The sequence below is a fragment of the Apteryx rowi genome, unplaced genomic scaffold (genome assembly GCF_003343035.1).
Source record: "Apteryx rowi isolate R43461 unplaced genomic scaffold, aptRow1 scaffold_33, whole genome shotgun sequence".
Classification (NCBI taxonomy): Eukaryota; Metazoa; Chordata; class Aves; order Apterygiformes; family Apterygidae; genus Apteryx; species Apteryx rowi.
In genome coordinates this window covers 3,259,155-3,272,964 of record NW_020449752.1, presented here as the reverse complement: position 1 = coordinate 3,272,964, position 13,810 = coordinate 3,259,155, and the positions used below count along the sequence as shown (strand labels likewise).

The 13,810-nt window shown below is 40.6% G+C and overlaps 1 protein-coding gene across 1 annotated transcript in view; it reads right to left on the bottom strand.

The window, feature by feature from the left end:
- Nucleotides 1-13,810, bottom strand: part of ARHGAP32 (Rho GTPase activating protein 32) — a 184,609-nt gene that overhangs the window by 141,616 nt on the left and 29,183 nt on the right. The window contains exons 3-5 of the mRNA XM_026071774.1: nt 6,536-6,627; nt 5,446-5,487; nt 5,000-5,084 (exon numbers count right to left, since the gene is read on the bottom strand). Coding sequence (XP_025927559.1) covers nt 5,000-5,084; nt 5,446-5,487; nt 6,536-6,627 — 219 coding nt within the window. The remainder of the gene's footprint in view (nt 1-4,999; nt 5,085-5,445; nt 5,488-6,535; nt 6,628-13,810) is intronic.

The window sequence follows — 13,810 nt, the reverse complement described above, 5'->3', positions numbered from 1 at the left end:
CTTGTAGCTGTGGCAGAAACATCTTAAACTACTCCTGTTAAATCCAGAGGAGGACATCTGGTCAGGCTTCACCATTTTTGTTTCCTTTGCAGACTATTACAGTAACAAATTTTATTAATTTTAATTAACAGAGACCTTCGAAAGCACATTCCCCTCTCCATCCCTTCCTGGGAGCGTTATTAAATAAAACCAAAAAAGCAAACCAAAAGACAATGACCCCCCAAAAGATTTTCTCAACAGGCTTTGCTCACAAAAGGCACAAGAACTGAACTTCTCTTTACAATGCTTCTAACTCTTAAGACACAACAGGAAAATACTATTACAGACTCAAACCTCAGCCACCATTGAACCGCAGCCCGTCATCCTTGCTGGAAAGTTGCAGCTTGCCAAAGCCATTCAGACAGCAAACAATACTGCTGAGCTCATACCAGGAATTCCTGGCAGAGGATGCCTCTGCAGGCAGAAGTAATTCTGGTTCAAATACTTCCTCAACCACTGATAACACGCTCCTACCACTTGCAATGCCAGGGCTTAACAGATAAGGAGGAGAGGATCTCCCATGCACAGTAATCCAATCCTGTTCTGACATATATTCTTTTCTTGGATTTTATTTTTAGAATGCTGCTACATAAACACAAACGCATGCACAAAGACCCTGCTGTTTGAAGGGAGAAACTGGTGTTAAATACAAGACGAATGAAGCAATATGAATATGCATTACAGCACGTTTTCTCCTCTACTGGTGGGTTTTTTGAGGGAGCAAACAATATGATCCAGAAACCACTGAGCTGGTCAGATGTTCATATTCCATTACTAAAACCCACTCAACTGAAGAAAATTTCTTAATTTTTTTCAAGGGAAGAACAGAATCTTTATTTCTAGCAAGAAGATACTTACAATATACTTAATCACTATTTCTCGTTTATTAATGTCACAGTGCACTAACATAAGTAGCATCACATTTTCCCAATTTAAGTGAGGAATCATTCCCCTTTGTATAACTTAGTGATATGGAGGTTTTGTTAAAATAGTTCAATGTATATATACATAAACAAGCCTTAAAACGTCCTAAAAGGCAGTGAGACTATGAGATACAACTGCTGTACTGATAATCCAGTTACCTGTGAATGAGTTAACTTGAACATTGCTAAATCACAGAGCCTGGAACCTGCAATCAAATTAGGCTTGGCTGAGCACCACGCTCAYGCAGTGACAGCCAGTGTTTGGAAGATGCTGCATTGCTTGGTGTGCACACACCAAGTCTTCTGGTGTTAGTTACTGCAATGCAGTGCAGGAACATGCCGAGCTCCTAGGAATTAAGCTTTTGCAGCTAGCACACCTTGAAATCATGCTTAAATTCAGCAAGCTGCCTTTGAAACTGATGCTAAACACGCTCTCTGAAGTTATACTGGTATGATTTAGGGACTTCTGCAGCTAAACATATGGTGAGTTCTTTTGCCTAAATGTGTTAAATGTTAACAGAAGACCTGAGAGAGACACCAAGGACTTCTGACTCCCTGCTGGGTGCTTAACTGAACATTAAGAAGCCCTGTATAGCAATAAAGTAATGTTTGCTTTGTATTAATAAATTGAATTTTGACAGTTTAGAGCCAGCAGAGGCATCAGAGATAGACATTTGCCAAGAACTGTGAAAAGGCAGCAGAGCTAAGGAGAGAAGGAAGCCGGCAGAACCTACCTAACCGATGCTGAGTAATCCAGCTAAGACAATCTAGTCCGGGAGACACGGGCCACAGGGAGGCTGAACCACAGTTCTGTTCCTGCTAACCAAAACTTGAAAACATTTACCCAATGTTAGACTAAAATAAATGTATCACACAGAACCTGGCCTTTCATTGTAAAATTAAAAATTTAATGAAGTACACTTGAAAAATAAATGCAATAGTAAATGTAATGTATTTCTGCAAAATACCAGTGAATTTCTGGCACTATTGAGATCTGTAATGAGCATCCTCTTACTGCAGCACTGACGTCAACTATGTTTGACATTTATATAGCTTTTGCCTGGTAAACCAATAATTTCCTACCCATGCAACATTTGTCTTGCTGGCCACACACAGATAAGGTAAAAGTACATAGCTGTTGAAAGCATACCAGACCATTTCTGGAAGAGAAAAGCATGCCAAAATGCACCTAGTTTTGTTAGCACGGTGCTAGGATAAGAAGAGAACAAACCCTTTTTTATAAAATTTCACCATAAGGTGAAATGCCAGGATATTAATACCCACTGCACTATGAGACCATATTATAAGTGACATAAACGTTACAAAACAATCTGAAAGTTGGCCAGGCTGTTAATAGACAGCATTACACAATTACTGACACAGGCAGATAATACTGCATTTCTACTATGCAAATTTTTAACAGTGAATAGATTTTGAAAGGAGTTTACACCCACTACCCCCTCAGATGCAAATCAGTAATTCGCTATTAGGTGCCAAGCTGTCATTTACATGTAAAGTCATTTCAGCCTACTGCTATTCTCTAGTCTACTTCACTTTGTTATCACAAAGGAGCCACCAATGAATGCCACTTGATTAAAATGTATAAGCCCTATATGGACCTATTTTTCAGTCTGTAAGCTAATACTGCTGTTGTAGTAATAGCTTTCATTTGTTTTGCCATTAATATTGGTCTTCTCTCACTAAGGAAATACTGTAATRCCCTAGCCTTTCAGATTTAGGGACCAAAGCTCCGTTCTTAAGATATTTCTATCCACATTACAAAGTCATTACACAGTAGGAATCTATCAGAAATCTTGCTTAGAAAAAGGAAGGAATAAGAGGCATGGAGCTGGTATTYAGGGCCTGATTCACCTTGTTTAAGCACATGCTTTGCTTTAGGTACACGATCAGCGAAGTGTGTACTTGGCGCAGCAAGGCTGTGGTTCCGTGCGTGTTTCTTCAGAGGCAGCAGTGGTCTAGGCAGGGAAGTGACCTTCCCCTCCCAACACAAACACCCAGCACATTTTGTCACAGTGCCTCCCAYGCTGCTCTTGTCCACCACTCTCCTCCCTGCTTCACAGCACATACGCTGTGAGACAAAACAGCTCAGGCACCTGATGGGGCTGAACAACCAACGTTGCTCTTCCTTCCCGTGCTATCCTTCCCCAGGTGTTTTCCAGCCAGGTCACCCCCCGGTTACAGCAGTTGCTGTTCTGCTTGKGCCAGAGGGGGCAGCACAGAGAACTAGCGACCAGGAGCATGGAAAGCTGTAGCTGCCAGCAACGACACGACAAAAATGAGAGCTAGACTGCACCAGCTCCTGCTTCTAAAGACTTCCCAACAGAACAGGTTTTGGGTTTGTTAGCAGAACAGCACGAAGACAATCTGTAAAGAATATATTACTTGGTTTTACTTCTGTAATTACTTTCTGCCTCTCATGAACACAAAAATCTCAGCACGTCAACTGTATAACTATACCTGCCATCCTTAAAACATGTCAAGAATTGCTTAGCCCACAAAAGAATTCAATGACTTGTCCTCAGAATGTTTTAAGCACTAATAACATGCAAAAGTTATAATCTCTCTGCAGCATGCACATGATGCTGGAGGTCTGCTAGTGCACTGCATGCCTCTATTATCTCTGAAGGATGGAAGAACAGAAAAATCAGAGGACCGCACAATGCAGAAACATCTACGTGTATACAGATACCTGTTCAACACCTTCTCCAACACAAAACCTCTCTCTGAAATGACTTAAAGATTATTGGTGCCAATTCAAAAAATTACCAGAAGACAGAACATAGGGATGTAGATTAGTCACACTATTYCTGTTCACAGAAACTGAAAATAAAAAAACATATTTTGCTTCAGAAATATGAGGACTGCTCCTGTTCAAGCCAGCAGCCCATCTTCCAGAGGCTTCAGTAAGAACTGAGTTCTTTGCACTGGTGTCCTCTTAAATCCATTATTTTGTCTAACTTGCTATGTCTTTTTGTGTGTGTGTCTGCAAATGCCTACACGTACATACAGTGCTCAGTAGAATGGACCTACTTAGAGCCACTACATGTGAATAATAGTAGAAATGAATCCTGAATTTTTCTTTACTGTTTCTTTTATTCATGTTCTGCAACAGAGCTACTCCATCCTGCCTCTCTAGTCAACGGTGCTGAACTGCCCCAGAGATGAATTAATTTCAAATAGGACCCAAACTCCAGAGCACACCTTCTCAGTAGGAATTTTCCAGAGACTGGAAAAAAAGAATGTATAATTCTGTTTGCATAACTGTCAAGTACAGAAACATAAAAGRCTGTAAATAATTCACTCTATATTACAGGAAATGTTTTACAAGGGAAAAGGTTGTAGCCTCTTTTTGGCTAAATGGCTGGCAGATGCTGGAGGCATTCCTGTTTCTGAAAGTGCAGAACAAGGTGTGCCCTGTTTATAAGCAACTAGCAGTGATTCTTGGTTCTCAACCCTCCCCTGTTCCTGCTCAATGAAAAATGCTTCTGCGTATAGTTCTGATGGACGGATCACAAAGGAATAGAGCTTGCACACTTCTAAAAAAGCAACTCAGAGCGACTGGCAATTTCTTGTTGTATTCTGATGACACAGCTGCTGCAATACACAGTGCAGAGCTGATAACACACACACACACACACACACACACACACACACACACACACAGAGTCATTTAAAGATATACACACACACACACACAAGCTAAAAACATACATGCAGTTATCACAGACAACTCAATGATGACTGTTCGATGCAGTCTTATAACAGTGACATTATCATGTCCAGTGGAAATAAAATCTGCCTCCAAGCTCAAAGGGGTGGCCACACAGCTGAGGACAGATTCTGGCCTAGCACATCAAAGCAATTCCAAACAATGAGACCCTATTGCTTTAACTTCCTATTATCAAACATTTTGCAAAAACCCTTTGAGAAGCTCCCCCACTGCTTCCCCCACCAGTTTAGTCGGTAGCCAGACAAACACAATGTTGCTTTGTATGTAAAAGAWATCTGAAACTCACCTGTATGTTGCCAAAGTCCACATTCTCATAATGGAAATGCGCACACTCAGCCATCTTCGGGAAATGACCCTTTGTAAAGGATAACCTGAAGCACATTAAAAGCACACCATAAGATGCAAATCACTTAAGCAATGCTCAGCATCAAGCACTGTTACAAAATGCAGCTAAATAACACAGACTTTCTCACCCTAAAGCCGAGGAAGCAGAGGGGTTTGCTGACACGATGCACCAAAACAGTGGAGAAAGGAATTCAGTGAGGAAGGAAAACTAAATTGCAAAGTGGCTTTTATCATTGCATCCTTAAGGAATTGTGTGGCATTTCACCACCACCAAGGCCCATGCCTTTAAGGAATGGTGCAGGAACAAGCAGCTCTACCTTTACAAATGCATTTTTGCAGTGCAAATTAACAGCCTTACACGAGACACATAGGAAAGTAGAACTTTACCTGTGAAAGGCATCACAGCCCATCAGTCCCGGGTTGATGTATCTGAGGGTGCAGAACAAACGCTATTTATCCTTTGTCTTTTTAAAATTCAGAAGTGAGGCATAATTATTCCCAAGTGTCTCCAGCTACAATGATGGCTGACGGGGAGATCCTCTGACTCTGCAACATGCTCTCGCTTCTGCTGAAGCTATTATAGACTCCTATAGATATTTCTGGTGGTGAGCCAATGAGATTATCATTATCTAGCTCTCTCTTCCCACGGGAATATAAGTGGGAAGTGAGATACAGCATCTGGCTGCTCAGCACTAGAACAAAGAGCCATTTCCCTTACAGCAGCAGAGCACTACAGAGAGGTGATCTGAATGCCCAGATCAGTATTGGGCAGTTCTAGTCCTCAAGTCAGCACTGTCAGCAAAGACAAGCCAAGTAATTTTGATCACTTTCGAACCCGTTGGCAGGTTAGGGGTTTGAAACCTTTACTACGAGCACAGTAAGTCAATTTACATTCTGTGGGAGAGAGTGCAAGAGAGAGCAAAAGAATGTGAGCCCACAGGAAAAAAAAGATTGGGATATCAGAGAAGAAAAAATGCCCCTGAAAAAGAAAAATTGTGCAAAACTCACTCAATGAACAGGTATAGGGCAAAATGCAAAAAAGGATCAGAGAAAAAATATCAAATAAAAAAAATATATAGGCCACCCACTTGTCCTTGTTAAGCTTCCCTGAGTATAGGGAGATGGAGAAAATAATCCAATTTATACATTGCCTGGGCTTCTCTTTAATTATATATACTTTTACATGAAACCATTTTAGGGGGAAATCACAAAATTTTAAAAATACAGCAAGAGTGAGGTTTGAAACTCAAACGAGCTTTGCTTCTATAGCAGGAATAGGGTAAGGGAGCTAACAAAACCTCTCATGTCCCCAGTTTTAGATGACATTAGCATAYTGCAGTTCGTTTTGAATGGATTTCTAGCTCTGACAAAGACGCTATCAAAAACCATTGCAGAATGCACTAGCTGTACTGTAGCAAAATAGCTAAAATCCAGGAAGCCCAGCAAAGACAGGAAAACCAAAGAACACTGCTCTTACTTTTTCACATTCTTCACTTTCATACTTGCTGTGCTGCCACAAGTCCGAAGTGGCAACTCCCCTGGAATGTCGGGGATATCTGCACCTCTTGCCTGCAACAAAAAAGGAAAGCAAGGAACTTAAAATCTGATTGCATGATGTGGACTACTGCCTCCCATGCAGCAGCCTATATATATGTATACATATACATATCTGTGTGTGTTTGCACACGTCTGTGTGTGTGTGTGTGTCTATACACACACACACACACACAGAGCTCAATTTTCACATGTACTTCCAAATTGCACTTCAGCCTTTTTAACTAGGAAAACTGAACCTTAGGATTACGACCTAATATGTGATTATCTCTTCTTAAACCATGTTGTAGAGCCCTGCTAATTCGTAGTAATCACTGGGAGATCCAGTATCTTATTCATTACTCCTTTTGGCTTACAAAGAAGAGATTTCCAGAGCCAGGAGTCTAACATACATTTCTAAACTCTGTATTTAGACTCCTCATTAAGTACCTGATTTTCAAAACAGCTGTGCACACAGATTCAGGCAGAGGCACTGGAAGAAGCTGGGTAGTTCATATGTAGAAAATCAATATAATGACACAGCTGCTTATATGTGGGAGGCAAGGTTTTAAATACATATATTTGAGATTATCAGTATAAGTGCATAAACATATTAAAATTTCGGAATCACTAAAATTAGGCCCAAGAAAAAAGATAATGCCAAATAAACAACACGTATATGGAGTGTGGAAAGGGTGAGTTCGGAAGACATGACGTAGCTTAACATTCTTCACCTTCTGCACCAAAGAACTCAGTATTGCCCATTTTATCACCTAATGGCATGTTCTTCTTCCAAAGTGCAAAAAGCTCACAGCATGCGTAACGGCAGCATTTACATTGTTATGTTTTGGTTTTTGCTTCTCTCAGGAAGATAAGAACAAGCTGCTGCTGCATCAATTYAGTCCTCTTCTGTTCACCTCATTAGAAAAGAAAAAAACACCCCTCTCATTCAAAAATAATAATTTAACAAAAACTACTGTTACCTTGCTTYATGACTTTTGTTGGATTCATTCTTGTATCTTATACTGAAGCAGTCCAGAACTTCTTCAGTTTGCACATGTAAACACACAGGGATGCTTAAAAAAAATTTTTTTTTAAACAATTTTCCAAATTTACATGGTTTCCAATACTGCAAAAAAGTGTTTTTCATACTTTAGATGGAGTAAAAGGTACATATATGCAGGATTTCTGTTTAATTTATATTTCAGCAAGATCCTGCTGCATGGTACTTCGGTGCAGAGATATTYGCCTGGGGCAGAATTTTATCTTACGTGCTTTGACCCTTTGAAATATCTCAGACTCAGAATCATTTAAGCCACATATCTGGTATTCAGCAACTTCTCCGTAAGGATGTGCACAACTTTAGCAACGAACACAGGAAACGGGGCCAGAACAGTCATTTTGTCACTTGCAGTACCTGCCAGCACAACTGTCTGCTTGTGTTTTGATGACAGAGACATGAAGCTTTCAGAAAACCTCTGGATTTCTATGCAGCCATTTACTTTAACAGGGCCAGAAGTCCAAGCTCTCCTTTTCCCTTTGTTCTGTTGTGCTCTCCCATCCTCTCCCTCCTCCAGCTGCTTTTTCAGAAGTCACGAGCTCTGCTCCGGCAGCCATTCACCATCACACAGGAACTCAGATCCCGAGCACCACACGCTTCTCTGGCAGTCCTGTGCCAGCCCCTAAGCTCCAGAGGAACGAGGGGTTTTAGGTGAGGCTTTTATGAAGGGAGCAGTGACCAACCAAGAAACTGAGCACAGACTTCATAAAGCAGAAAAACATGGTCCTTGATCTTGGCCAGGAATATCTCATAATGAGCTGGGTGAGACCAGCTGAATGAGCACAGGGCAGATCACCGAAAACTAGTTTTTTTCTGTTTTATACAATGCACTACAAAACACGAATAATGTCCAAAACAATGAATGCTCAAACAAGAGGGAGAGAGGCACTTCAGTATTCCCTCTCCTAGAGTCCAGGAACAAAAAAGTATTAAATTAAATTCATTTGCTAACGACAGGAGTAACCAGACCACTTCTCTGATCCAGATCGATTTCAGTGTTTCTAAACTAGGCCACCAAAAGATATCTGAACAGAGATGAACAGTTCCCAAAAGCTGTTATGTATAAAAGAATACTGTTGTACACTGCCATTTAAAGTATGGAAACAACTTGGTCCTTGCCCCCAAAACTTTATGGTCAGACAGTTACAATGCAATCTAACAGCCCGCTCAGTGGCTCCTGCAAACTTCAGTCTTCTATTCCTGTGTCTGAGGCATTCAGCACTGAAATATGCCGATGCTGAAATTCAATATCAAAACAACAGCTCTCCATGATAACATTGGAAGTGTCTTAACAGATTGGGCAGTAGGTCTATGTTATACAATTCTCTCCAGCTGTAGTCAATACTTGAAGCTTCAAATAAAAGCAGGAAGCTTCCTGGGGCAGCTTGTTAACTCCACAGCATCACGCACCAGATGAACAATGGAAGAATATTTCCTACACCCTTCCCCGAAGCTCTCATTTTTGCTTGACATGGATCAAATTTACACCTGCTTCACCACAGCATAAAGAGCTGAAGAAAATAAGTCAAAACTATTCACCATTTCTTTATTCATTAACTAACAGCAACAGGGCTAGAGGGAGCGATTCATCTCATTTAACTTCAGACATGAACAGCGGGCATAGCTGAGTTTCTACCCCAGGCTATTTTCATAGTCATCATGGAGAGASAGGCGCTTTGGGGCAGGTTCACCTACTTCAGACAACCAGGTTAGGATAAAAGCAACCATGCTGCAGGAGTGTTCGTTCCTCCCTTGATATAGGGAACGCAGGATGACCCAGACTCAGATGCAGACATGTAAGTTGTAGACATCTGCATTCATTCAAAGGCATCTCACCCAACATCACTATGGGTTTACGTAGGACTTGAGTAGACTACAAGTTCTCTGCCCAGGGACAAATTCCTGTTCAATTATTTCAAGCACTGCCCTTGGAAAAGGGATGTTGCAACAAATGTGAATGAGGCTCTCTCCCCTTTCAACATTACCACTTACCCTGGAAGCAAGGACACTCACTCTCACAGCCTGTCACAGCCTTGAACATATGCAGTGTTTTAACGCAGAGAGTTAACATCGTCCCACAGACGTACAGAACATGCACACCTACTTGCTGAAGAAAAATATGGACAATATTTATATCCCTAAATAAACCCATCTTTGGCTGACTGACTGGTTTTAGGCACACAGTTACTTAGTATGTAATAAGATGCTTCAGAGTCTCATTGTGAATTAAGAGGATCGCCAATTTAATAAACCTTATAGGTCTTCTACATAAGAAAATAACTAATTACAGTAATAAATATGCCATTTCTGTAAGTAGCTTTGAGGCAAAGCTGGATGTGCTAGTTTTAATTTTCCAAGGAACAGAATTTTTGAAGGAAGAAAAATAATTTTTCATCTTCACGAGCAGTAGGAGCTGGTGGGATATAAAAATGGGTAAACAAGACTGACAGAAAAAGATGGGCTTCAGGCCAATTTGCAGCAGTGGGTAGAGACTACCCTTGATCTGACTCAAAGCAGCGTAGGCAAAACCCACACCTCCAAGAGACTTAAATGCCAGCATCTCTCTCTGAAAAAGTCATATTATTCTCTCCTTCCCAACTGAGTTATGTCTAAATCTTGCCGGAAAGAGATTTTTGCCTCTCCCCTTTCCACCAGTATGTATCCCTTTAAATGGACTACAATGAGATGCGACACACTAATTAATTTTGGTTGCTTTTCCAATTAGATTTGAGCTCTTTGGACCCAGCTGCAGAACAACAACCTCTCAGAAGTCTCACAGTCAAAGAAAATGGACCAAATGGTGATCTTGTATAAGCCAAAACTAACACCARATTTTTTTTTTTTGAATAGACAGGGGAAAAAAGAAAGATAAAACTTACTGCAATTTTATAAGCAATGTTCCTCCAAAATAAACTGCAGCTGCTATCCCTTTAAGCAAAGATACACAGCTGCATAAATGCACACTTTATTCACTATTAGTTTGTACCTGTTTTGATCCAAAACCTGGCTTGCAAATTGTCATCCTAGATTACCCTTCTCTCAAAATACAAACAAAACATCCAGGATGAGTTTTGTCATCTTTTGTGCTTCATGTCACAGTAATTTAATTTCAAAAATCACTTTGAAACAGCTGAATTATTTACATCTGAAAATTAGCTAGCTAGCATCCTCAGTTGCTTCTTTCTGTTCCTTATTTTCTATGCATCACTGTTCTGTGGAAACCCAGTAATTGCATAGCAAATCTGTTTATGCAAATTATTTAGACCAATTTTCACAGCTTAATGTCACTGCTGTATCAATCTGCTTTGGTCCAAAACTTGGTAAACAAATTAAGGCTTGATTCAGAACCCAGTCTATTGACTTCATCAGGATCACCAGTCCATTCATATTTCAGTTGAAGGCTTTTAAGCAACGCCACCAGCTGCAGCTGGACTAAGATATTCTCGTATCACAAGCCCACTCAAAGAGTACACATATATTAGTAACAGTTGGGACAATATCTGAAAACTTAATTATTTTATAACAGATACCTACACCAATAGTGAGGCAGACAGGTGCTACTAAAATGATTACTCTATGGGATTTTGGAAGAATGCCTGTCTGTCCATCCCACCCTTCTCAGGGTTGGTCATTCTGTTTTTAAATCACTACAGCTGTTTGCTTGTTGAATATCAGGCAGACCCCTGAAGCACTTGCATCACTTGTGCAATTTTAAAGTATTACTGCTAAACTACGTGGGAACCAGAGTTCTCACAAATCAGGGTGTCTAGCTTTAAACATTCAAGTTTTAAATTTCTGGTCTTTATATTTATAGTCATTGTTTGGCAAACTTCAGGACTGCTCTCACTAGCACACAAAACCTCAGTTATAAATAATTTAAAACTAACAACTCCACAGCTTAACATGAAAGGATTTTCTCTCTCTCTCCCTCTCAAAAAAAGTCTCATTGCATTTATCAGAAAACATGTCAGCCCTTCCATCATGCCCAGAAATGGAACACAATCTAAACATATACATAAAATTCAAGAAAAAGTCCAGTGAACAAGATGGGATAAAGTCTCTGTCTTTGTAAATCCTCAGTATGGGGGAATAATGAACCTAGGTAAACCCATCCTCCTCCTACCACCACGGACTCACTGGAACGCAAAAGAGAAGAGGAAAGAGTGGAATCCCACAGAACTCCAGGAATCCCACAGCTGGTGAACTGGTTTTCCATAACGCTGCCATAAAACTCTCTTGAACTAGGAGATCTGGCAGCTATAACCACTTATCCAAAATTCCTTCTTTTCCACCTGTCTCTCTTATTTGCACCGTCACCTGTGTGTTCAAAGAACTCCCCCCCACCGCCAGCCACACAGGTAATCTTTGAATGCAGTGTGCCGTGGAAAACATGATCAAATAACCTTGCAACTGCATCTCTGGTAGCTCTGTGTAACATTCACACTAGCAGCATCAGGCCTAGATCCTGCAAAATGAACACACCAGTCTAGACCTTCTTCCTCAACTGAAGAGCTCATAACAGGAGATGAGCCTGGCAGGCTGAGTCCCTGCACGATAACAGGTACAGTGGGGAAAATGGATGCAGTTGGGGAGCAGGGATCCTTTAGGTAGGGGCCTGCACTAGGGTCTAGCTAACTAGCAGTTCATAAATACTTGATATATTGCCTTGAGCAGGTATCATATGCAGGAGCTGATACAACGGAAGACTCAACAGGTCAGCATGTAACCCAGGCTACTCAACTGAAGTGTGATTTCTCAAGATGGATATTTACTCTTATCCAAGGTTAATGCAAAGCAAGATAATCCAGGGGAAATTAGTTCATGAGAATAAATATTAGACAGTTATGTATCTTCCCATCACCAGTCTTTCACCAAAACTAGTTTGTGGAGAGAAAGATTGCTCTGGATTCTTTCAGCACATGGCCTTGTTTCTAAAAATATCAGAGCTGATTCAAAATGCTGATTGGTTTCCATGACAGTCTTCCCTTTACATCTTCATTTCCCCTTGACTTTCTTGGGAGGAAAAAAACAAAACACAACAAATTTTGTCATATTTTCACTTCTTACTGGAGAACAGCAGAAACAGTTTTACTAAAAGTCATTACTCCTCAGGAGATAAGCAGACGGTCTACTTGGCTTTAGCAAGAGGACCAACTAAAGTGGGCAGTATACACAGTTCGACATCTGAGGTGGAAGCCTATCCACAAAGACCTCAAGGCCATCCAGAACCTTGGGTATCAGCTAGCTCCACAACCCAGGGCTCGCTTGGTACCAGCTGCTTTGCACAGCTTACTTAGCATCACTTAAAGAAACTGTCCTACAAACATCCCTCAGTCACTCAGAGGTGAAGATGATGGTGCCATTAGCGCTGCCCTGCTTTTACCAAGTACTGCTCCAGAGTCAGCCCGAAGCACAACAACAGGAGGAAGATGGCTCATCACAGGTTCATACTCCACAGCCACTAACACACTCCAGGGAGAGAAAGTTATTTCTGTTCCTGCTTCGTATGTTATAATAACTATCTTGATTATCCACAATAAACAAATCAACCAAGCAAAACAAAATGCTTTCACTAAACTGAAAATCACCATGTCCAAGCTACTAAAAATAACTCCAACTGAAAGGTCCCAATTCTGGAGCATTTATCTGCAAAAGCAGCATCCCTAAATGGATTAAACTGTACTTGAGCACAGGAAAGCTTTAACTGGGTCACGGTTTTTGAATAGAAGAAATGTATACTAATTGATGAAAATTTAGCATTCATCCAAAAATTTCAGGGGTACAATGGCAAAATCACCACTCACCACTGATTCATTTAATGAATGCAAATGCATGGTTTCCTGAGTATTTTCATACAGGATGTTTGTGTCACTGGGAGCACACTTTTAATAGACTCCAGATAAAATTTTCAGAACTGCTTAAGATATTTGAACATTTTTTAAAATGAACGAGCGTTGATATCTGGGTTATGTAGCTAGCTCTGACAATCTCAGCTTAAACAAAAATATCTAACCATTATGCTATAGCAGCTTTACTGAAGAAGGAAAAAGAAACATCTCTTCATTTACCAATTTATCTTCCTAATTAATATCCATGCTATTTCACAGCCTGATCAGCAGAGTGCAGCACTGGCACATTCAATAACCACTAGAAAGTATG